We start from the raw sequence: 26,141 nt of genomic DNA, 5'->3' as shown, positions 1-26,141 counted from the left end.
GTAAGTCAGTCATAGGAGACCCTAGACTTTCATGTGCTGTAGTGAAGTAATCTGTTTAACAATATAATAATAATAATAATAATAATAATAATGATTTTGATGCCATATGAAGGTTATAGTCAAAAATGGCAAAAATGTGGCAAAAATGTGCTTAATCTATGCTTTGAAATCCTGCTTGTAGAATAATAAGGAAATAAAGAGGTTCCAGTTTGCATATTCTACAGGAACCCAGCTATTCCTGATTAGGCCCAATCCCTGCAGTGGGCAGCACATACAAAGTGAAGCACATCTGATCCAGAACGTGCAGTCATGGTGGCACAAAGCTGGGTATTATTCCAAAAAAATCTCCTGACCTACATGCATCTATTACATGGTGCAGATGGATTTTAAACTGATGTCGCTCGTTATTTCGCTGTTTTTGACAGATGATGGCTTTGTAGCAAAATAAAAACAACAAAACCTGGGTACACAATAGTGTAAAAGTGCCTTTCCTGAACAATGACTTGAGAGGTTTATTCTATATTGAGAGTTTTATTTGATTATTGTTATGGCTATGGAATTGAATAGGGGAATACAGTACTGTTGTAGCAGAATTTGAGTAACACTCAACAGTAACTGACAACAATATGCAGCACAATTATACAATGTTAAGTTCTGTGCTTGGAAGGTCTCTTTGTTTTGAGACAGTGAATTCAGTCCAGAAAATTATCATATTGTTGATGTGCTGTATAAAAATGTCAGTTCGCTCTAATGTTTAAAGCAGCGGGCAACCCAGTTTCAGTTCGCACGAACAGCTTGAAAGAGCGGAAGGCGAATAGGCTTTCGCTTGTTCGGTGCAACGGGTCCAAGAAGACATGTCGTGGTTTCGCATTTCGGGACTTTTTGTTATTGCGTCTTTGTGGAAAACAAAGAACATGGCCGTTCCCAGCTTCCAGTCGTTTGCTCCATTTGTTGTTTCAAGTTGGTGGGGTGGTGGTGGTATTGGGGGGGGGCGGCAGACATGGTTTTTGTTCCACGGTCTTTTTGAAGAGGAATCCACGCGATGCGGCCCTCTCTCGGTCTTTTCCTCTGACGCACGCCTGCCTGCGTCGGCCCGGCCGGCTGGTGGCAGGGACCCTCGGGCCTCGCGCCTCTCTTCAAAGCCGGCGTCTGTGTCTCCTGCACGCTTGTGGCTCCGCGCCTCTGACATGTTTGAAAGGCGTGTGTCTGCGGGGCTTGGAAGCGTGTAAACACATGGTCGGAGAAATGTCCCGTTTGTTTATCAGTCAGTGCTTTGTGTGTGTGTGATTGTTCCAAAATGATCAAAGATGTATCAAAATAATTCCAGGCGAAAGAAGAAAAAAAAAAAATCTGGGGAACTGTGAATGTGGCCTTCAATAGCCAGGAGCTGAAGGATTGCATTACGTTACTGTCATTTCGAAAGGACTTTTATCCAGAACGACTTACATAGGTTACAGTTTTTTTTTACATGTTATCCATTTATACAGCTGGATATTTACTGAGGTAATTCTGGGTTAAGTACCTCGCCCAAGGGTACAGCAGCAGTGTCCCAGTGGGGAATCAAATCAGCAACCTTTTGGGTTACAATCCCTGCTCCTTACCTTTATCCTACACCGCCGCCCCTGTTGACCTATGAAACCACTTCATATCCGTGAGGAAATGATAGCAAGTTCTGAGAAACAGCCCAAAGGACAGCGTCTACATTCCCTTCCTTTCCACAACAAAGGGAAAAGAGGGGAGAGATGCATGCAGAGGGGCAACTTACATTAAACTACACGTGTGCCACATGCACATAAATCTCAAATTATAAGGGATAGCATTTCTCGGTTGTGAAGTGAACCATGTCTAATTTTGAGAAGGACAGTTTTGCAAATTATGAATAAAATTGCACGTGGCATACCCAGCTTCCCTTGTCCCTGGAAACAATTCTAACAATGTTACCTAACCGTTAATGCAAGACCACAGAGGCAGCTGCCAAACCATTGTGAGCGGGTATTGTCAGCGAGCAAATAAACAAAATATTATTTTGGTTTTTTTTCAGAACCGGTTTTTAACTAGTTTGCTTGTGGAGTTGCTTTCTGGTAATATTGTGCAGTGGGGTTAGACATTTCATTTCCAAATACTATCAGATATGGAATTTGTCAGCCGAAAATAGTATTGGTAATTAATTGAATGACTAATTCAGCGACTGATTGATCAATCGGTAGCTCAGTTGTTTTGGCAGAATTGGCAGGCTCACCTATTCTGAAAAACTTGCAAAATATTGGAAAATACAATTTCATAGGAAGCAAAAAATCTTGTATTGATCCTAAGAAAAAATAATCAGATTCCATGCAAAACCAACAGGAGGATTCTCCAGTAGTGTGTAGATGTATGTGTTAATCAAAAGCACTGAGGTGTATGTTTCAGCCAGTAGTGTGAAGGTATATGTGTCAGTCAGTACTGTGGAGGTGTATGTGTCAGTTGACGTCTCTCTCCCCTCTCCACAGGGCCCTGTCCTCGGTGGTGGCTCTGGGGGCCAACATCATCTGCAATAAGATCCCCGGGCTGGCCCCCCGGCAGCGAGCCATCTGCCAGAGCCGCCCCGATGCCATCATCGTCATCGGGGAGGGCGCTCAGCTGGGCATCAATGAGTGCCAGTACCAGTTCCGCTACGGCCGCTGGAACTGCTCGTCCCTGGGGGAGAGGACGGTGTTTGGACAGGAGCTGCGAGTAGGTCAGTGTGCCCCGGGCTGCCCTCCGGTTGCTGTTTTCTCTCCTGTCACCATAGCGACCTTTACTCCAGGGCGGCAGTGTAGCATAGTGGTAAGGAACAGGGAGTGTACCTGAAAGGTTGCAGGTTTGAATCCCTGCAGGGGCACTGCTGCTGTACCCCTAGGCAAGGTAATTAACCCACAGTTGAAGTCATATCCTGCTACTTAAAGGGAAAACATGTAAAAATATGTAAATTGCTCTGGATTAGAGCATCTGCTAAATGACAATATTGTAATGTATTGTAATGTTACTCAGATCAGTGGCAACAAGCCCATTCTGTACACTACTGAGCATGACCATCATGGCAGCTTCAGAGTTTGGTGTGACAGCTTCTCTTTAAAGAAGGGACAGATTATACAGTAACAACATTCTTACATCTCACTGGCTGTGACTTGGATGCTTCCTCATGTGTTAGTTGTGGTAACAGTGTGGTGTCTTTTGAGCTTTAAACTTACTGTACAGGCCATTGCCTTTTGGATTTCTGGCTACAATAGTAATTTAAGAGTCGTGACTTGACCAGCTTTGGAAGTTCGATGGTTTTCAAGCAGGGTTCAGCGCGGAACTTGGCATATATGTCATAAATTCTGTAACTGCATGATGAACGCAAATTTTAATACAATCGCAAAATTCGCCCAATCAGATTAGAGGTTTGGAATTCACATGATGTTCTTCTTGCATGGCCCAATTAATATTGACTTAGGATCTGTGTGATTTGTGGTTAAATGCATGCCTGACATCACTGGCTATACCAAAGTTATGAAGTGGTGAGCAAAAAAAACCTTATTTCTAATCAAAAAGAAAGATGGATGAGAAATATTATAGTAAATCAGGGGTCATTATTATTATTAGGTATCATTACTGTTATTATTGTTATTGCTATTATAATATTGTTATTATTTCATGGAGATATCTGTTCTCTTGAAACTGGTTGTGTGTCTGCCTACTACATGCACAGCATGTGGGGAGTCAAACGATTGCATTGCTGTTATTCAGAGCACATTCTGTGGATTTCTCCCCTGCAGTATGGTTTCGGAAACATGCTCCTATGAATCGCCTTTCATTTAGAAATGTTTTGTTGCTGTTAAATTGCGGTTTGACTGTGTGTTTAATCCAATAGCTCTGCTAACAATCACTCCCCTCTGGATCTGACTGACTGCTTTTATCAAAGGCTGTTCTCCATTTCACAACTGTGGTGTTCTTTTCGTTTTCTTTTTTTTTTTTAAAACGGATTTACTTTGATTTCCCTCTGTACTGAGGACTTCTCTTTGTCTAAATGTGTTTGTGATTAACCCTGAGATGGAGTTTGTCTTGTTGACCCAAGTTCCATGTTACTGTGGCTCTGAAATTGCTTACGAGCTCATTTTGTTGGAAGTGTTGGACTTGAGGTCCTTACTTGGGAGGTTCCAGAACTAGTTTTATCCTTCATGGAACATCTTTAAGATTCTCTGAGGCGCTGGTGAAAAACAGCTTCAGTTGCTTTAAGTCAGTGTTTCCCAATCCCACTCCTGGAGGCACACTGCCCTGCATATCTTCTGTCTCTCCTTGCTGCTTGATTAAATCAGGTGTGCTCAGCTAATCAAAAGTGCCACTGATGAGTTCAGTCAGGTAGTTAGAGCAAGGATAGATAGAAGATATGCAGGACAGTGTGCCTCCAGGAGTGGGATTGGGAAACACTGCTTTAAGTGATCACTGTATGGAATTTTGTTATACCTTCCCACCCAACATCGCTGTATGTCTATAAACAGTAATGCACTGTTTTAGGGATACATGGGGTGTTGCTTGTATGAGGGATGTGCCATTTGGAACCACTGCTCAACCTCACTGCCGAGATCAAGGCTTGTGTACTCAGCCGTACCCAAAGTGGAAGTGTTGGGGTACAAGAAGGTTTATGACATCACAAAAGAGAGATTTTTAATGCTGTTGTTCCAACAATGACTGCTGTAACTTCAGTAACTTGGTGGTGTCCAGTTTGCAATTGTATAAACCTTTTAACTTTGAAAAGTTTCAGTAGATTTCTTTTTGAAATTACTATGGGTATCAGTGAATGGATCTGCCTTCATGTGTTGTGTGCAGTCAATTGTGAAAACCTGTTGGTTGTCACAGGATTATTGCTACCGTACTGCCACCTGTCCTTCAGGTTAGACAGATATAGTTTATATGGTCTCATCTAGGTAATTTTACTTATTTGTATTTTTGTATTGTGCAATGTAAGAGTATAACGTCATGCAATATGCAACATGGACATCTGTGATAAATGCTTCATTACTCTCAGGACCTGAAAACTCCCACATGGCAACCACACAGATGACTCCTCTCCCAGCTCCAGGCTTTCCTTTTAACCCCTGAATTTAAAAAGCGAACTCCATAACCTTGCCGTGAACCAGCATAGTTCTGAACTGGAGAGGACACGACTGAGGTTGTTAAGAGTTAAAGATCAGAGAAGCACAAGGCTAATGTTCTCTCTCTGTGCTGCCTTCTACTCGGATGGAGTTGGTCAGTTTGGAAGAGCTCCGCAGAATTGCATTTGCCTTCCAAGAAGGCGCTCAGTAATAGCTGGGTTATTGTGCATTACAGAATCCAACAAATCTCGATTCAAGGGAAAAGATTTTGTTGCTGAAAATGCCAGTAATTCGATATTTTAGGCTATTTCAATTTTTATATTGTAAATGTAAATATATTTCTGAAAAGAGGGTGCCATTGACAAGTTCATATAAGATCACTTCTCCATGTTGGCAGAGCGGTCTTGGATGACAGGATAACATAGGCACGATGGATGGAAAAATGGATCAAAGGCTCTTTGTTGTGGTTAGCTTTCATCCTTCAGCAGTTTGTCCATTGTGAAATGAGCTCCGCCTCCTGTTGTATTCTTCATGTGAAGCATAAAAAAATTGTGTGTGTATATATATTATATATATATATATATGCACAAAATGATTATCAACCAGGGGTGAGGCAGGGAGTATGAGGTCCTTCATACATTTCTTCTGAATGTTTATTTGGCAGCCCTGCATTTTTGGCGTGTTTTTTATATGTATCAAACACAGAAACGATTTGCCATGCATTAATGAAGTGGGAGTTAGTTGAGGGCATATTTCTCCTACAAACAGGAAGGAGGGAGGAAGACCAGAAATCGAATAACGGTAAAGCAAAAGATCGAAGACGCCTAAGCGAAAAGGCTTAATAAGGCAGCATCTGGGAATTAATCAGAGCATATTTCTCGTGCGTATTAATAAGCGGTCATTAATAACAGCCCCACATGTGTAAAAAAAAAAAACCCTCTCAGCTTCCTTGACCTCCGTTGCCTCTTGCTGGCTGTGCAGCCCTTCTCAGCAGCTCTCTGCAGACAGGCAGTGAATTTATGGCAGTGGGATTGACTTGGTGAGTAAACCTTGGAGAGAGCGCTCCAAGGCACGGTGGGGAAACAGTGCCGTGTGAGAGATGTGTACAAGGTCTCCCGCGCCGTGGCCAGACCTGCGCCGAGAGGAGGGGGGAAAACCAGGCCCGACTGGAATGCGGCAGCTCTGAGTGTGCGCGCTATACACACTCATACACACACACACACTCATACACACACACACACACAGACACACACACACACACACATAAACACACAAACTTTTGTGAATGCATGCATACAGAGACACACACATACATACATGTACACACACAGATGTGTACACAAACAGATGTGTACACACACACACACACACACACACACACACACTTCCCATATGCATAAAGCCTACGCAGCATGGGCCAATGGTCTGTGTTGATATCATCTGCTGGTGGAGAGGTCTCTCCCACAGGGGCTCAGCGCTGGCTGCAGAAACAAAGGTCTATCTGCGTGAAAGATGCGCGAGTCAGCAGGGTCCATTCAGAGCCACTGGGGCGGAAAGGGTCCTCTTCCCGGGCAGGGGCGTGCCCGATTGCGAGCCGGGGGTGTGAAAAATGCACCCAAAAATTAGACAGGGAGAACAGCCACGGGTCCCCGAGGAAAGATCAGTCCACATGGACACGTGGATGAGCAAACGTGTGTGTTTTTAAAGACCACCTCTCTGGTAGTTCTGCGTACAGAAACAGAACCGTGATGTGGGCAGCAGTGTAGTGTAGCATAGTGGGTAAGGAGAAGGGCTCATAACTGAAATTTTGCGGGTTTCCCCACTGGAGGACCATTGTTGTACTGTTGGCAAAGGTACTTTACCCAGAATTGCCTCAGTAAATGTCCAGCTGTGTAAATGGATAACATGTAAAAATGGTAAATTATGTAAGTTACTCTGGCTAAGAGCATCTGGAACATGCCAATAATGTGCTTAAACACAGTGCCATGAACATTGATGAATGTTATCATGAAAATAATCACCTCCATCAAAACATGAGCCCAGGATACTTTGAAGTAGTCTGAAAAGTATATAGCTTTTCATTGTTTTCTCAATAGTAACTTATGACTTAACGCAGTACATTAATACAAAAAATAACCATAGTGTAGCACTGAAGATAAGTCATGTTTTCATGGTTAGCAAACAGCATTCCATCATCTGAGATATCTGAGATCTGAGAGTGTTTGGCACAGAGGGATCTGAAAGTGTTTGGCATTTAGAGATATGATTCATTGGTTTATATCTTTTCACTTATTTCTCTCTGCATATCACTGTTTTCTGCATTCCTTCTCCAGATAATGCCTTTATCAGGACAGATGAACATGGGTGGCTGTTTTTCGTAATAACGGCCGTTAATATCAAACCCACCGCATACGTCTGATAAAATCGCTGGTGCTTACAGCGGGGTCTGTTCATGTTGCCATAAACGCTGTGTGCGAATGAAGTGTGTCTGAAATCAGAGTCTTTCCATCTCCTCTATCACTGTCATTATGAAGTACTGGCCTATGACCAGGCAGGTGTTATACCTGAATCACAAGGCTGTTTGAATAAAACTGGACTCACAGTGGGTGTCCTTCAGAGCTCAGGGTGTCTGTGATGCGGGTGGCCCTCTCACCTTCTGCCAAAGCAGGTAATGGTTTTGAAAGCAGTAGCCTGTCATTATCATACCTGTAGTGTATATAAGTGTGGCTTAGTGGTAAGGCACAGGGCCTGTAACCAAAAGGTTACTGGATCAGTTCCCTGCTGGGGCACTGCTGCTATACCCTTGGGCAAGGTACTTAACCCATAGTCGCCTCAGTAAAATATCCAGTTGTATAAATGGACAAAATTGTGAATCACTCTGGAGAAGAGCATCTGCTAAATGGCAATAATATAATGTAATATCGTTGGCTGAATAGGCAATAAAGACTTTGCCAGAGTGCAGTATTCAGATAAAGCTTGCATTCGGATGTCATGCAGGACTGAGCACAACCACAGAGTGGGTAAACTTGTTGCATCATTTCAGCTAACTCTGTTGTTAATGCTCACCTGCTACAGCTAACTAATTGCCTGTGCACTGATCTGGAAAGATTCACGTTAGAGAGTGGGGCCTTTGCCTAGTCTGAAAGCATTGCGTTGTGTAGTCATGCATTTTTAAACATAATGTTTTTCAGGCAGTGGAAGTTACCTGCACGCTCATCCATCCATGTAATTGCTGTAGGGATGCCCTTCATCAACTAACGGGCTTAATTTGCTTTCTTTAATTGTAAACAAAAGAACTTGGGCTTGCCAATTTCAACAGTGTAACACAGACATACTGCATTTATTTACTGCAAAAAAAACAATAAAACACACCAGCTCCCAATTATATATAAATTGGACAGGTTCCTTCCTTCCTTCTCAGAACGCTGAAGCTTGCGGTGAAATTAGATCTGAACTGAATGCAAATGCAATACTTTTGTGGAATACGAACCTAATTACAAATTGCTATCCTCCGTAACTTAACAATATACTTGAATGCTGTGCTATGTAGAAAATTATGAACATGTGGTTTAATTTATGCATTTTTTCCCCCATAGTTGACCAATTTAAAGTAAATGCGTATTGAAAAATTTATTTTATCCAGCTGTGTATTTTCACCTCTCCCCTCTTTCTTTTTTAATAGCATTTCCAAGCTGACACTGAATTAGAAACATTAATTACGACAAAACAGACAGATTTCCTTTAAATGTCAACTATGCGAAAATGGATTTGGCTCTTTTGAGAGCAGATAGCAGAGCAGTGTGTCGTCTCCATCTAAACCATGCGTCAGTGCAGTTAAAAAAAAAAAGAAAGAAAAAAAAAGAGAGAAAGAAAGAAAATGCGCTGGTAAAACGCAGCTCCATAAATCAGCCCGGTGTCTCTGCAAGGAGTGTGAGAATATGCAGGGGTGGGCAGCTGTTTGTTTGAAATATAACTCTGAATAAACTCTGTGTTTGTTGAAATATGTCCCGCCCGTGTATTTATTATATAAGCTGACAGAGGAACGAGGTAAGCAGATGAGGCAGAGGAATTAAAGTCTTTCTGAAGGAATGATTTGGAGTGTCTCTGGTTGCTCAATCCTCTGGCACCTGGTGCACTCCACGTCTTAACTATGGCTGTTCCATGGCTGTTCTCTTTTATAAGTTGCTGCGTTTATTAAAAACCAGTCAATCAATCAATCAATCAATCAATCAATCAATCAATCAGTCAATGAAGCGGATACATCATCTACAGTGATCGAGTCTCCTCTGCAGTGTCACTGCTTGCAGGTTTTTTTATGCTATAGCTGCCGTACTGCATGATTAGCTTATGTGTTAATGATATTACCCATAGCCAAAGTAAAGAGGTTTCAGTCTTCATTGGTTTCTCACCAAACATAACCTCTGTGATGACTCCAAGTGTAGTTTTAATCATCTTTCCACAGCAAATGGAGGACATAATGCCATTAATTGAGGAACTGCTGAAGTTCCACAAGCAAAGAACAAGGCAGTCCATGTCTGCTACAGTGCTGTAAATCTAGAGAATGGTCAGGTTAGTGTGATAACCTGTATGATCTCTTTCCATCTGACATGGTTCTCTGTGATTCAGTCTGCTGAGCCAATCAGAGAGCAGTTCCATTTGACTAGCAAGAAATTCCAACATTCCATAGTATGAATCTAGTGGGAGTTGGAATCCAGGCCTGTTGCTAATGTTAGCTACCCTTTATGTCGGACTTAATGAAATACATTTCAGTGTGGTCTCCTCAACGCATTTGGAATGTCACTGAGCTGAGATGTTCTAAGAATTTCCTCATGACTGACCAGCCCCGTCTCATCTCAGTCCACCTCTGTAGCATGAAACCTCCATCAGACGATACTACAGTGGGCAGCGTAAGAGAGGTGTCAGAGTGAATGGAGTGTGAGTCCTTCGCTGAGTGGGATCTGTCCTGGGTTATCAGGTGTGGGCGGTGTTGTCTGGTCCGCACAGCTGGCAGAAGGCTGGTCTGCATACAGAGGTTCCAGTCCTGACAGGAAGGTGGTGTTCTGCCCTGGCCTGGCCCTGCCCCCACCCGCGGGCCCTTGTCTCCGCCCGCTCCCCCCCCCCCCCCCCGCAGCTCCCCCCGTGTGCTGTTATCAGTGAGATCTGCGTCTGCCTGCGCCTGCCTCGCTGGGTTAGGCCAGGGGACAGGATGCGAGAGGATCAGCGCGTCTCTTTGTTAAACGCGATTAGACTGCAAACCGGGTTCAGCGCGGAGAGGCCCTAAATTTCAGCGTTTACAGCTTCGGACGGCGATCCCAGCGCTGGCCACAATAACACAGACTGCAGTGTGGAGTACAAACCTGACGCTGAAAAACAACTTTACGGCAGTATGGGACATGGAAATGTTAAGCTTTATCTTTGCACATCAGGCGAGAACAATCTGATCTCCATGGTGGGGGAAACAATCACCCACTGAATTTTTGAACACTGAAAAGTGCTCATCGCTGTCCTGTAAATATTTACACACACTACGCTCACGGACAGTAAGAAATGCTGGTTTGTCTCACTGAATCAATTACGCTGTGTGTTCCAGCAAGAACATGAGCAAGAACGGACTGAACCCGTGTGAAACCTGTCACTTTTGAACCATCAATTCTGACTGTGACAGCGTTTTTCTGTTGCGGTGCATGTCTGTGAGCGAGAGGAACGGTTTGGGCTCGTCTGAGCCGAGTCCTGGCGTTGTTTTCCCAGCCTGTGTTCAGATCAAGGCTGCCGGATTGCCTCAGGGTCAGAAATCCTCCTCTCCAGCTCGGCTTTACGTCGTGTAGGCAAAACAGATAATGATCTAATTGCACGCATGTAATCACAGGTTTTATATTAATAGGCATAACTGCAGCGGTGCCAACCACCAGCGTCTCATTCCCCGATTATCTCCCGCCGCTCCCTCTTCTCCACAGTGGCTTTCTGCCTGTTCCCACTGGTCTTAAGCCTTTGTCTTCATCACTTATCCCAAGTGCCTTTGGATGAGTAACATGCTGTACAAGCAGGCTTGTGTGTATCGCTGACATTTATACAGAACGCGAGCGTGCTGCCTATATTCCCTACAGTTATACATAACACACGTATGCTGCGTATATAGCTCTGGTAAAACAATATGACTTTATTGAACAGGAACGGTCCTGCACTAATTTCTGACTAACCTCATGCACCACAGCTTTGTCTGTAATTTGTACCGAGCATATGTTCATAGCAACGGTACATAAAACGCAATGGAAAACAGTAGCACAAAACAGAGCGGAGATTAGTCAGCCTGGCCAATGATATTCAGAGCAGGGTTTTTTTTTTCCCCCTTTTTTCCCTAATGGGGCCCAGGAGAAAAGGGACTGAAGCTACACGGCAGTGTGTTTCAGTGTGAGGGCTGTGTCATGGCCTGAGTGTACGTACACTGCTAATACACCAGGGCTACACGATCAGGGCATAGGTTAGTTAGTGTCAATAGCAATATGTGGATTTATTTGTAAAATATCTCTATTTATCCTTATGGTATTATTAACCATCAGTGTTTGCCTGAAAGAGTGACCATTGTTTTTGGCTGGTGTAGCAGTATCAAAACCATCTCCTCTCTTTTTCTTCACCAACGTGTTTTAGTGACTTACTAAACCCTTTTTTTAAATTGACGTATTAGTGCTGTTCACTGTCCATGTGGAGATCAATTAGTGTTTAAATCTCATCGATGCTCAGTTAGTCTGCATGACCAGCAGGTGTCACTTTTTTCTTTCCCTCAACTACATTCCCCGGCAGAAATCATTTGTGAGTTTTTGTCATTTTCTTGGATGTTAAAGTATTCACTATCAGTGAATTTTCATGAAAAATGTGAACAATTCAGCCTAAAATATTTCTCATCTCAGTTATGTATCATTAATAACATTAGCATTACTTCTTGATTTGTTTGATCCTTTATCTGGGAAGACTGCAACACAAGCGCAGAATAAGAATTGGGTTAGAATGGGGTTAGAATGTCATTCAATTTGAACACCAAGTAACAAACCAAAGATGATTTATAAATACTGTACAGCTTCCAGTATGAATCAACATATGATTTTTGCAACATAATACTTGCAAGTTAACTTCATGTTAGAGTAAAACGTAAATTGTTGAAGTGCTGTGTAATGTGCTGTGTAATTTAAGTTATGCATTCATGTTTTTTAAACCTGTGTTCAATCACACATAGAAACGGATGAACACCGATGTGAAAGATATATTGTTTGTTGACTGCTTAGTGATTTTTTTTTGTCCTTGCCAGTAATGCATCATTGCATCTTTTTAAAACAGAAGAAGTTCTTGCAGAGTATAAGATATCCTGTGAGGTCTGCCTTCCAAAGACGCGGTCCACTCTGGGAGTAAGACACAGTGAGAGTCACACTTCTCTGGCCGGATTTACGCAACGTGTTCCAAATCCATCTGAGTGCATGTTCAGGCTTCTGTATTGCTTTTCCCTCCAGCAGTCATGGTTTTTCAGTTCCTGTTTGATGCGCGTACAGGCAGGAGATCGTCCTGTTGCACTCTCTGTGCATTCTGTGGACAGGCTGAACTGCTGTGGGGGTTCCCGGCCCGAAGACTCCCCTCCCCGAGGGTCTGATTAAAACATCACACTGCTCGGTGTTCTCCCCGAGCAGATTGGCCTCTTTTTTTTCTCTGTCCATTTACAAACACACACGACAAAGGCACAATCCTATCCGCAGTCCAGTCCAGTGAAATCTCCCAAAATGCGGTTCTCATAACTGCAGTGCCTTGCAGAAGACCCCCCAGCCACAGTGTCTAAGTTAATTCGCGTTAGAAGCATTCTGCTTCCTGTCCATTACAGTGCACACTGTAAGTACTACTGCGCTTTCAATGTAGCACGTAGCTCTGTGATGGAAGGGGGAAAAAAAAAGACCAGAATAACTGTTGGGAGCACTGACTGTACTCTCGCAGGTTGTAAATCTGGTCCGCTGCATGATGCAAAATGCGCTCAGTGGTCCGCTTGTTGTTTTCCCAAGCGGACGCTGTCGTAAAATCGCCACCGCATTCGGAAATGTCTGGCCCGCTCCTCAGCGCAACCCCACGGCCGACCCGGAGAGTGGCCGAGGTGCGGTCGTGCGAGGCGAAGGCCGCGTTCACACGCCGGGCGCAGGGGCGGGGGGGTGATGGGGGGAGCAGTGAGGGGCGTGGGGGGGGGGGGGGGGGGGGGGGGGTCGGAGAGCTACGCTACCTGCGCCTGGAGCAGCGCTGTGCCGTGCCTCGGTTTCCATCTTGGACACTGTCGCAGACACTTGCCACTAAACTCTATTAGACATCTGGTTTAATATTCCCCCCATTCTTCTCTCCAAACCTTTCCAAGTTCGTTGAGGTTTTTCTGGTCAGTCCAGCTTTCCACTGGCAGATTGCAAGGATATCCCAGGGTGGTTCCTTTGGATCGCAGTCAGAGCTCTGGGCTGGCCTACTCAGGTTTTTTTCCCCTGTGCGAGGTTTTTTTTTTTTCATGAACCACATGCCTGTGCAGCAAGTGAGAGCCCCTCAAGGCCTCCTGCACATATGCCCTTCCTTTAACAAAGCAGCCATTCCCCAGGATACCAATTCTTCCCAGATATGTGGGGATGGCAAAGCATTCACAAGGACATGCATCCTTCACATATACTCATAGCAGCAATGGCCACTGCAAACAAACCTTCACAAATACACAAAGCAGGAACATTTCTTTAAAATGGCATACATTCACAGCCTCTCAGTGTGCCACCATCCCTTAGTCAATATAGATGAAATGAAGGACAAGCTTTTCTGCTGCGCCCAACAGCACTGTCTGATTTCGACAGTAGTTTTGAAGTCCTGCCAAGAATCTTTACACAAACTGGAAGCTGTTGTGGGAGGATGAAAAACAAGGACCTTAGGCCCATTTCAGCCATTATGCCTGGGAGTTCATGGCATTTTCACAAAACTTCACAGTGACCAGAGTAACGGGCAGTTCTGAATAAACAATCGCTGGAGAAGGCATTAACAGCAGCGGTCACATCCTAGACAGGCCCCAGTTCAGAGTACCAGCTGGAACTGGAATTGACCACAGCGTTGTTGCTGTAGACAAGTAAAACACAGTACAATTCAAATTTTTCGAATGAGGATGGTGATTTTGAATTCCCTAGCTTTCATAATCTGTGCCACTGCAACAGTGCGGTGTAGTGTTACGAGCAGGGTTCATAACCTAAAGGTTGCCGGTTCAACTCCCTGCTGGGGTACTGCTGTTTTACCCTTGGGGAATGTGCTAAACCCATAGTTTCCTCAGTAAAATATCCAGCTGGAAGAATTGTAACCTATGTAAATCGCTCTGGATAAGAGTAACTCCTTAGCAAGTAAATGTTATAGTTTTATGTTTCTTTTGGAGTTTCAATTTGTCTCAGTTTTGTCAGTAGCCTCATAGTAATTCTGTCCTTTCTCAAAATCTACCTTCATCATGATGAGCCAGAAACCACAGACCATTAAAATTCAGACAGTTACGCAAACCAGATGACTAGTGTATTTCTGACTCATTCAGTTTCAGAAATAAATTCCTCAGATATACAGTCTTGTGACTCCCACGGGGACAATGTTACACATTTTACTGCTGAAGTTACTAGGTGATTTAGTGCTAAAGCTGATTTCAAGTTGATCAAGGTTGGCAACTCTATTTTATGTATATTGGTGAAGATTCTGTTCGTTTATTTAAAATGCATAAGGTTTCAGAAACATGTGACAGTTCAAAAGAGGATAAATACAGGAGCAAATATGAAATGTAGCTGGATGGAAAACAGACAATGACCAAACAACTCAAAATTACCCTGCAAATATAAAGCAAGCACGAAAACCAGACAGTCATAACCTCCTGCAGTCTCTCTGATGGCCCCATGAGAGAAGCTATCACTGTCACATTAGTGATGACTCAGAACACACTGGTCACCAAGCATTACATTACATTACATTACATTACATTACATTACAATATGTGCATTTAGCAGACGCTCTTCTCCAGAGCGGCTTCCATCACAGCAATATGATTATCCATTCAATTTAAACGAGCAACAGTGTCAGACCAGGCTAACAACACTCCCAGACCAGTAAGTGTGAGCTTCACACTATTCAAGCCCTACCACAAGTTATACCAAGGATATCAAGCCTTCTGAATCTGATAGGAAACAAACATTGTGATATTGACAGGGACACAGAGGTGTCTCGTTTTATCAAGTTTTTTTGTCATTGGACTGTTTGTTAATGATTTGTGCAGGTGAGGCTGAGGGCTTTGCCCTTATGACATGATGATCATTACGGCAAATGTTTGTTTCGACCATTACGCTACCTGCTGAGTTAAAACAGATATCAGTTTATGATTCAGACCTGCAGACCTTGCTGGTATAATGTGTCCAACATGTAAGGTGCTTACAGGAGGAATTCAGCACTTTGGACAGCACCTACGAGAGTTTCTGCCACGAGCAAACCTTCAGACACGGCGCACTTGCAGCATGTGTGTGAGGAAGTGATGGGAAATTCAGCGATATCACTGCTTTAGGAGGAAGCAGGGGGATCCGTACAACAGACCCCTGGGTGCCTTCAAAAGACAACTGAAAACTCATCTCTTCATGCTGCATCTCTTGTCTACCTTCCTATCTATCCCTATTTTCCCTATCCCTATCCTCTCTATCTATCCCCGTTTTCCCTATCCCTATCCTCTCTATCTATCCCCGTTTTCCCTATCCCTATCCTCTCTATCTATCCCTGTTTTCCCTATCCCTGTCCTCTCTATCTATCCCTATTTTCTATTTTAAAAAAGCACTCTACACTAGTTTAGCACTTAACTCAGTATCTTAATGACCTCTTGTAATACTTCTCGATAACTACTCTTAGCATAGTGATGCGCTTATTTTGAAGTCACTGTGAGTAAGAGTGTCTGCTAAATGACGTAACGTAATGCAATGTAATGGAGATCTGTTATATGTAACACGGGAATATTTGACAAAAAGTCACAATGCTACATATTGCCATCTATTCTCCTTCCCCATCCTGGGTGTCTGTCTGCTGGACTCAGCTGCTGCCTTTCGTGCTTTTGTGAATGAGATGACGTTTTAAGGACCGATGTGCAGAGATTTGTAACTAAGTAACGTGGGATTTTTTTTGCGTCACAGTACAATGCAAGTAAATATCGTCTAGATCTAAACTAAATTCATTCCGTTGTGCCGCTGATTATGGAACAGTTAATTGCGGATCTGATGCGATCTGATGTGATGTGATTTGTGGTGTGATGTGATGGAAGTATTGTGTAAACAGGGATATCAGATTGGACAATAAAGAAAAGTGATTTGGCTGAATATGAGTAATAACTATAATGACTGAAAAGTACACACCAGGTGCATGTCTCCTCAAAAGTGGTTTTTCCCTCAGTGCTTAGAATGCCCAACCAAGGACTTTCCCTCAGGTTATGCTTTTCAGAGGAATACTTTAGGCATCCCATAATGGTTAAGCCTTGAAGCTAGTTTAATGTAGTTCAGGATGTTAGAGAGTGATCAAGTGTGTGTGAATGTATCATCAAATCTACCCTAAAACAGCTATAGGTAAATGTAGCTAAAAGCTATGTAATTACATTATTTAAGAAATTCAAGATCTTAATTAAACTCACTATCAAAATCCAACATACACACAGCAGCCTAATCAATCTAAGGGCCATCGCTGCCAATGCAGGTGCTTGTTTGTGGTGGAGAGCTGCTTCTTAGATTAGGGACCTGACACTGCAGCTCCACACATGCATTGCCCTGCTCACAGATGCTATGCCCTCTCTCCCCACACACCCCCTCTGCCCTCTCGCCCCACACACCCCCTCTGCCCTCTCGCCCCACACACCCCCTCTGCCCTCTCTCCCCACACACCCCCTCTGCCCTCTCTCCCCACACACCCCCTCTGGCCTCTCTCCCCACACACCCCCTCTGCCCTCTCACCCCACACACCCCCTCCTCCGTCTCTCCCCACTCACCTCCCTCCACCCTCTCACCTGCCCTCAAACCAAACCCTGCCCACTCTCCCCACCCTCTCACCCACCCCCTCCTCCCCAACCCTCCCACCCTCTCTCCTGCCGCCCGGCCGCAGGTTTGACCGCCTCTCTCTCCCCTCCTCTCCTCTCCGCAGGCAGCAGGGAGGCGGCGTTCACCTATGCCATCACGGCGGCGGGCGTGGCCCACGCGGTCACGGCCGCCTGCAGCCAGGGCAACCTCAGCAACTGCGGCTGCGACCGCGAGAAGCAGGGCTACTACAACCAGGAGGAGGGCTGGAAGTGGGGAGGCTGCTCGGCTGACATCAAATACGGCATTGAGTTCTCCCGAAGGTTCGTAGACGCCCGCGAGATCAAAAAAAACGCCAGGCGGCTGATGAACCTACATAACAATGAGGCAGGAAGAAAGGTAACTGCTCAGATGGAAAGCATAAACCCACACTCAACTCAACACGCAGATCAGCAGCAGAATAACCACTTGCTTATGTCTTTTGCTATTTACATCATATATTTATTTTACTATTTACTTAATTATTCACTCATTCAAGCACTAGAAAGAATCAAGGTGTTGTTTTCACCTGTGTTGTTTCTGTCATAGACATTGTGATTTTTGACATACATCTTAAACTGAGGACATCTTACCGACAGTAGTTAACTAGCGACAAACTACATACCCCAGTAGCATGTGTGTGAGTGTGTGCATGTCTACATGTCTATCAGACGTTGTTATCTGAGGCAGAGTGAACACAAATGGGAACCGAAAATCACCAGGAAAATTCTTCGGCAGAGATCTGGGGCCACAATGCGGTGCAGCGTTGATTGATAAGTGATGCTTAGGCTTGTTTTGTTTCAGCCAATTACTGCATTCGTGTTTTAAGTGGCGTCCCCTTCCCTCCACCAACACTTCTGGCCCGGGTCCCTGTGTTTTGGCCCTTGTTTGTTTATTTTCAGTCATCTAAGAACACCAAACAACACAAACTGTTACACGGAAAAGAGGCTCGCTTTCAGCGGAACGCTGGCGACAAATGGATCTAATTAATATCTGAGGTTTTATCGTGTGTGATGGGAACGAGAGCCGAGTGAGCGGGAGCCAGATGGATGTCTGCCACCCCTCTCTCTGGCCCGTTCACAAAGTTATGGAGTGTTATGAAATCAGAAACAGGATATTTTTACAAGTCTCTCTCCCATACCCGAAATGTGCCGCCCCTCCACTGGGTACACTGATTCCAGTACTGATCCCACACGCATGACGGGCAGCTAAGGAGTGGCGTAGTCAGAACTACGAGAGATGATAGGATGGATGCATGCGAAGCTGGCCTGGCTGATGGCTCAACCGCTGCCCTCGAGTGAGAAAAGGGAGCGGAATCGAAGCTGAGGGCCAGCGATGAATCTCATGCTAATACGCTGATGCGGCATGCAATGCTATTAATTTCTCACTGTCAGCTGGCTTCATTTGCAGAAATGTAACTTGGACTGCATGCTGGCATTGAGGTCAGTTCTTTAAAGGGACTTTGTGTGAAATCATTTGAATTTGCATTGGATTTAACTTGTAGTGGTGTGGAGGATCTGGCTGAAACTTATCCCATGAGAAAAGGTTTAGATGGAACAGAGATGGTACAAAATCACTCTTCATAAAGAAGAGGAGGGAAAACTAGCACAACAGGCAAATGAAAAGGTAAAATAGTTAAAAACAAGGACTAAACCGTCCATCCAAAGCACAAAACACTAACTCTCCCCAGTTTTCTTTTTCTTTTCCCCACTTCACAACCTGCCTTTTAACACCTGGTGGGTGTGGCTTCTCAATTACCCAATTTACCAATAAACCAATGCCCTGCCAGCTTGACACGCATTCTCATGCTTGACTGTCGAACATGATGACAAAAACTTTCTTTCTGAGGTCTGTAAGTGAAAATGCACAGGGCCCTTAAACACACTCATACACACTGATGAATGAAAATAGGAAGGAGTAAAAAGTGCCCATAGTGAAGACCGCATCTTCATATGTCGATTAAAATTACACACATATTAAAAGTGAGAGAGAGAAAATTTGAATAGCCATCAAGGCTGGTTGAATACTTTAATTCCACCACTTCTTAGAAAGGGATAATAGAATACAGCATGCTGTACTTCATCTTGAATCTGAATAATGTCCATAAAGGAGCTGGGGCAGCACTGTAGCACAGTGGTAAGGAGCAGAGCTCGTAACCGTATGTAAAAAATATGTAATAATATGTAAAAATATATGATCATATATAAAAATAGTAACCTATCATAAGTCACTCTGGAAAAAAGTGCCTACTAAATGACAATAATGTAATGTAATATTACACTCACATTTGGAATATAGTGAGAATGTGTGTTTTAAATACCTCAGCATCAGACCACTATGTCTAAAAGTAGACTTTAACATAACAGCACACACATTGGGTCAAAAGGCCAGTCTGTAGTGTCTAGAGCAATACAGCATCCTACTTTATCCCACGCAATGCCAGTCCGCTGCCCAATGCTAAACTTGATTGTGGCAGAACCCGATACTGAAATTGCAGGCTTTTGAGCGCTTTATGTTGAACAGACGCATCTGCCCTGAAATGGCTGCGATGGCTTTTTCCATGTGTCCTCAGCGATGTCGTCCCTGAAACCCTTTCAGAATCGCTGATTCTGAATCCAATTACGCGTAACACAAAACATTTCCACAGACTGAAACAGTGTTGAGAACCAGTAACACCAGTTTATCCGCAAATATGCGTCCGTCTAGGATTGCATGCTCGAGACAGAAACGATTGTTTCGGCCACAAGCGGGCCCCTGTTTTTTTTTTTTTTCTCAGAAATGCAACACGAACACCCAGAAACACATGAAATGTATTTTTTTTTTACTTTCATCCTCTGGGTGCAGTGTTATTGACGTGAGTGATCCCAATTAGAAATCCCTGCTCATACTTTACTAATTGGTAGCAGACGACAGTCTTTGACAGACACCATGTAAGTAAATGTTTCCAATGATTCATCTATCAGTTGGATTTCATACGAGACAATAATTGTGGTCCGTGCCCCGCATTTTTGGGTCTCCTCGTTTCTCAAACTACACCCAAAGCTGGACTTGCAAGCCGATCCTGTTGTGCCTTTGTGTCTTTTTATGTCCCTTTCATTAGACATCCAGCAAAGTTTTGGGGAACGGGCGAATTCCACACTGAGTCTGGGACAATGGCTTTCTGCGTGCACGGGGTGGTTACAGCGGATTAAACAATTACTTTGCGAAAGTTTTTCATATAAACCATGACTGGCGCTGCCATTGCATGGTGCCAGGAAAAAAAAGGGCACTGGAAATATTTTTTGCTGACACAATTAGGACATGAATGCTAGGAGTGAACTTGTATTCATGCACCCGGTGAGGCTCAGTAAGGGTAGATATCCTACCTCAGTGCTATAGCTGGGGATGGATCCCTGGGACCGTTAACTAACTAACCCCCCCCCCCCCATGACCCATTCAGAACACCAGCCTGACCTTCACCCAAAATCTGTTGCAGGATTACAATTATGCTCTACATGCTGTATTATTGGAACTTATAGTTATCTATAAGTAAACTTATAGATAACTTATAGTTATATGGATTTAAATGCACTGTAATTGTCTCTCAGACATTCACAGCATAAGGGAGATCAGAGATGGGACATTAACAATATCTGATTTCACATGCTCTGTGAGCGTAGTTTTCAGTGTGACTGACCGTTATAAGTTATACCTTTCTTGTAACTCATTAGACAATTTTTTATCAGATGTCCCTAAATGAGTGATAAGGATAAACATGAAATTCCCAGTCCCAAATGTGTTGAACTACAAAAATAGAAGCATTACATTTATAGAAATCTAAACCAGAAATCTAAACTATGGTGTGTTGTCCCTTTCCTTTCTATGCTGCTAGTACCACCAAAGAAAAATCTCCCTAAAAAATGTCATTCTATGATGTCAGCAGACGACATACCCCATCCCCCCACCCCAAATGCATGAGTGATGGCTAAGGATTTAGATCTAACTCAATCTAATTTTTTTCAGTCTCTGAGTGAGCCTTCAAAGCATGTACAGTACAACCGTATTCAACATTTGACTCTTGTTTTGTCCCTGTGTTCAATTCCCAGAATACATTGTGAAGTTGGTGGTATCTCTTCAGTCTTTTACTGTGTGACTAGGAACCTATTAGCATGGACATACATTCTAATTTGACCCAGACTGTCAAAGTGGACTATATTGCTTGTGATGTGGAGTCTGTATTCATGTATTATGTTTAATTTATCAAGAAATATGAAAATTGAGTGAACAACAGGAGAGATGGGGCAAGGGGTTCTAAGATTTGCCTGAGGATTAGCTCATAACAAAGCTGGTTAGGAAACCACAAATGGATTTGAAATTAGTTTTAGGAGATTTTCAATATGGATACATACAATGATTACAGAACTTCTGGTGAAATGACAATTGAACTACACTTCTTACATGACATATCAGATCTAAGTCTATAAACGTCTATTTGCCTGAACATGGATTTAAATGTTTAAACAGTCGAAATATGAAAGAAAATATGAAAATATTAATAGGAAAATAGATACAAATATGTACGTTTTGGTTTCTGTGCCAGGCCATTTGCTTGAAATACTCAGTGGTCCAGATGCAAATAGTTAATAGTGGTCTGTTGAGGAAGTCTGCACAAATCTGTAATACATTCAGCAACTGAATGCTCCACATTTAACTCGAGCGTAATAGAATACATGCACAGTTATATGCGATCTACATTTATTTTTTCAGACTATTGATGTGGTCTTTCGGAAGGTAGGGGAAATTACAGAGTAGAGCTCCACCAGTAAGTGCATTTTTTCCTTGCATTTGACATCTATCTGGCATCAGTGTCCATTTCAGAATTTCAGATATGTCGAAAAAAAGGTTTTGCCCATTTCCCATATGGAGAAAGTTCAAAAATTTTTTCTGTGTGACAGTGAAATATTACAAATGTTCTATAAATACAACTCCATTGCAATTCAAAATCCCACGCAAATGCTTTTTGTCCTCTTACTGTATTTTGTATAACAATTCACAAAATCAGTGTTATTTACATGAACATTTTCAGCAAAAACAAATGAAATACTCTGGCAAAAACCTTGTTAACAGAAACTAAACTTGATTATTGTTTTAGTGATTGGTCTAGTGATTACTGGCCTGTTGTTGTTGAAGATATACTTCAAAAGAACTATCCAAAAAAACTTCATTTTGTTACATTTTTGTTTAGTACTGGAACTGCAGCAGACCTGTGAGAAAGCCTGTTTTGCTATTTTAATGCCAAATAGGGTCAAAGTAACAACTTTATCTACACTTCACACTTTCCCAGAAATGTGAAATGCATTCAGAAAAGTGACCACATGTATGAAAGAAGTTCAGACGTTAAGAAGCATTACAGTTTATGAATCAGTTGTCCAAGTTTGCCCATGTTTAAGAGTTCAATGAAACAATTTATACAGTTACTTTAAAAGCAACAAAAAATGTATGATTTTTTTTTAAACAATAGCAAATACTGAGAGCAAAAACAGAGAGTAATTGTTACTCTGTAAACTGCTCACTGCATTTTCACTGAGGGAAATGACATTTAATCGAAGATCACAGAAGCAAGAGTCAGCTTTGCTAAACCGTAACTCTAAAACAATATATGTGTAAGCTAATGTGATGTTTAATTGCAAATGTAAAAGGTACGCTTGTTCATAATGGCTCATTTTAGCCTACTTTTAAAGCCTGTAAACTGTTGCTCCTGATGTGAAGTTTTCATTGTAGTCATACTTCCTTGTTGATTTTTTTTCAGGATCCTGACAATTTGAAGACCACTGCTTTTGTTTTGTACAGGAAATCTTAAATGTGGCCAAATGCTTACTGATGAGTCATGCTTAGAGAATACATGAAGATCCTGTTAACCGTGTCTCTGTCCCTCAGCAAAGGGCAAGAATGCACCACATGAGCGGAATTGAGCCCTGAAATGTAAAAACTTCTGAATTTTTCTTGAGGCCTTGATTTGAATGCTAACTCTGACGAGGTGTTAGCGCCGGGCTAACGTAAAGCCTCTTCTCTCCCTCAGGTCCTGGAGGAGAGGATGAAGCTGGAATGTAAGTGCCACGGCGTCTCGGGGTCCTGCACCACCAAGACGTGCTGGACCACCCTGCCCAAGTTCCGGGAGATCGGCTACGTCCTGAAGGACAAGTACAACGAGGCGGTGCATGTGGAGGTGGTGCGGGCCAGCCGCCTGCGCCAGCCCACCTTCCTGAAGGTGAAGAAGGCGCAGAGCTACCGCAAGCCCACGGAGACGGACCTGGTGTACATCGAGCGCTCGCCCAACTACTGCGAGGAGGACTCGGCCACGGGGAGCGTGGGCACGCAGGGCCGGCTGTGCAACCGCACCTCCCCCCACACGGACGGCTGTGACTTAATGTGCTGCGGGCGGGGCTACAACACGCACCAGTACACCAAAGTGTGGCAGTGCAACTGCAAGTTCCAGTGGTGCTGCTTCGTCAAGTGCAACACCTGCAGCGAGAGGACGGAGGTGTTCACCTGCAAATGAGACCCGAGGGAGGGAGGGGTCGGGTGGGGGGAAGGAGTCGAGGGGGACTGAGGGGGCGGGGCCGAGGAGAAGAGGAACCGAGAAAGAAGGAGAGGAGAATTCTGGGAACGGTAAAGAGGATATCAAAGGATGGGATTAACAATATTGACTCGTCATGGCATTTTTTGCACATCAGAATCTATTTCCTGTTAAAAAAATAATAGGTTAAATGTTAATAGATAAATCTATCTATTAAATAATAGATTAAAGCCCACTTCTTTTCTGGAAAAAAAAAGAAAAAAGTGTTCTTAAGCACTGATGTGTCCAGACTGACTGAAAGAAAAGACACATTGGATACAAATAGTGTCCCAGATGGGATCTATGCAGTGCACTGTGGAATTTGTAGTTCTTTCTCACTGTGAGAAGCATATAAAGGAAACACAGATGGACTTCAACTCCCAGGATGTTTTGGAGCAAGACAATGAAAGCATTTTCTACAGAGGAGTTAACCAAGCCTTACAGATGCCTTAGTTTTCTGGTTGGTCTTCCAAACTTCTAACAAACTTTTGGGGGGGAATCAGAAGTGACTATGAGGTGAACAAACTGAAATCCTTTTTTGAGCTATGTCCAAAGGAATGGTACAAGCTTAGGGCCTTTGGGCACATAGCGAGTTGAGTCCGCTTCGGGAGTTTCTCAAGTAGGTCCTCTACTGCCAACTGGAAAATGGTGGAGTATGTTAGCTGTCCAGTCACACTGGAACTGTCTGTTTGAACACTGAAAATAAATGTTTATTTATGTTATAGTATCTTTAAACAAAGCACTAACGGGTAGAAATGTCTTATTTTGTACTAAGTGTAAAAAAAAGAGAAAAAAATAGAACCTATGACTGAAGGTGCATATCTTTTTCAAACAGACCCCCTTGCCCTCTCCTTTTCATAGCAGTTTCATTGCTACTGGCGTGTTGACTTTAAGAATCAACTCATAGTCTCATATGATATTAGACTTTTTACAAGCAAGCAGACACATGGTCCTTAGCTCACTGTGGCGTATTTAGTGTTTACAGCCACATGCAGCATATGAGTTCTTTGGTTTACAGCTATAGTCAGTAGCAAAGAAACTGATTTGCTTTTCCTATTCCACATTACCCTCTTCCTCTTCTTCAGTCCATTAAACGTGAAATCAGAATGTTGCTGGATGTGTTGATGAGTGCTGCACTGATTACTTTTTTTTTAATGATTCAGATATAACTCAGTTGAAGTCGAAATAAACATTCATTTAAATGATTTCTGAAATTCACTGGGAGAGAATAAGTGTATAAACCAGGAATTGAGTTCCCAAATTCATGCAGAAACAGTCTGTGGCCCAGTGTCTCAAATTCATCCCCCCCCCTCCCCCACAAGTTGCAATCATACAACAGTGAATGGAATTCAGTAACCAGTATGAGCAGAGTCAATCAGAAAAGCAACATGCAATATTCTGGCCAGCAACGTGAATTTTTATATTCTTACTTAAAAACATGAAACCTTAAATATAATAAAATGCAAATTGTAAGGATATTATTTTTTTTGCACACTACATATACACACTACATATCATTATCTTTTGCACTTTATAGTATTTATATTCAGAAGAAAAAATATTCATTAATTTTATAGTTATTACTATTATCATTCTTATTATGTTTCTAAATGTCTTTTATAACTACAAACTACTTCTGAACAGAATAAGTGTTTTTTTTTTATGAAAACTAATAACCTACTAAGTCACAGTAGATGTCAATACAATGAGGTACAAAACAGCTAAAGAATGTCACTTTGTTTCTGTTTTTGGTCATATCTCAAAAGGCAACACTTTTTTCCTGCGTAGACTGGTTGAATGCATTGAATACCTACCAGTCAATGTAGGTATCAAGACAAGGGTGATATGTGTGCAATATGTACCACTAAGTTCACAAATTAATCAGTAAACAGTTAGGTGCTATTTGGACCAAACGTTGGCATTATGCCAAGCTTACATGGCATCATTTTTGACACCCTTGGATTGCTGAAGCCCTCTGATCGAGCCAAGACTCGTTTTGCGGTTTTGTGATTGGAAAGGTGCACACTTGTTGAAACTTCGCCAAGTCAAATAGTGGCAATGACAGAGAGGTGGAGGAATGTTACTCATCTGAGATTGTCACCTTCCAGAACAAGCAAAGAGAAATTCAGTGTGTAAATTTGAACTAATCGTTATGTAGCGTAAGCTCTGCATTTGTCATGGCTATCAATCAGTGTTTAATTTGATATGCTTGGAAATTCTGTTTTACCCCAGAACTTTACTGTTGAAACACAATACAGTTATAGCAAGGTAACCATAATGTAATTGATACATCTCATCTCCATCCTACAACAATGTTCCATAATGCTACGATGCAAACACATAGTACAGGGACCCATATAGTTA

At 42.9% G+C, this 26,141-nt stretch overlaps 1 protein-coding gene across 1 annotated transcript in view; it reads left to right on the top strand.

Moving 5' to 3' along the window:
• Positions 1-23,720, top strand: part of LOC118770170 (protein Wnt-7b-like) — a 30,864-nt gene extending 7,144 nt beyond the window's left edge. Inside the window, exons 2-4 of the mRNA XM_036517671.1 lie at positions 2,490-2,716; positions 17,271-17,542; positions 23,241-23,720. Coding sequence (XP_036373564.1) covers positions 2,490-2,716; positions 17,271-17,542; positions 23,241-23,720 — 979 coding nt within the window. The remainder of the gene's footprint in view (positions 1-2,489; positions 2,717-17,270; positions 17,543-23,240) is intronic.
• The last annotated feature ends 2,421 nt before the right edge of the window (positions 23,721-26,141 follow it).

This window comes from Megalops cyprinoides, chromosome 23 (assembly GCF_013368585.1).
Source record: "Megalops cyprinoides isolate fMegCyp1 chromosome 23, fMegCyp1.pri, whole genome shotgun sequence".
Classification (NCBI taxonomy): Eukaryota; Metazoa; Chordata; class Actinopteri; order Elopiformes; family Megalopidae; genus Megalops; species Megalops cyprinoides.
The sequence above is the reverse complement of the archived record's forward strand: the minus strand, read 5'-3'. Positions and strand labels throughout refer to the sequence as shown.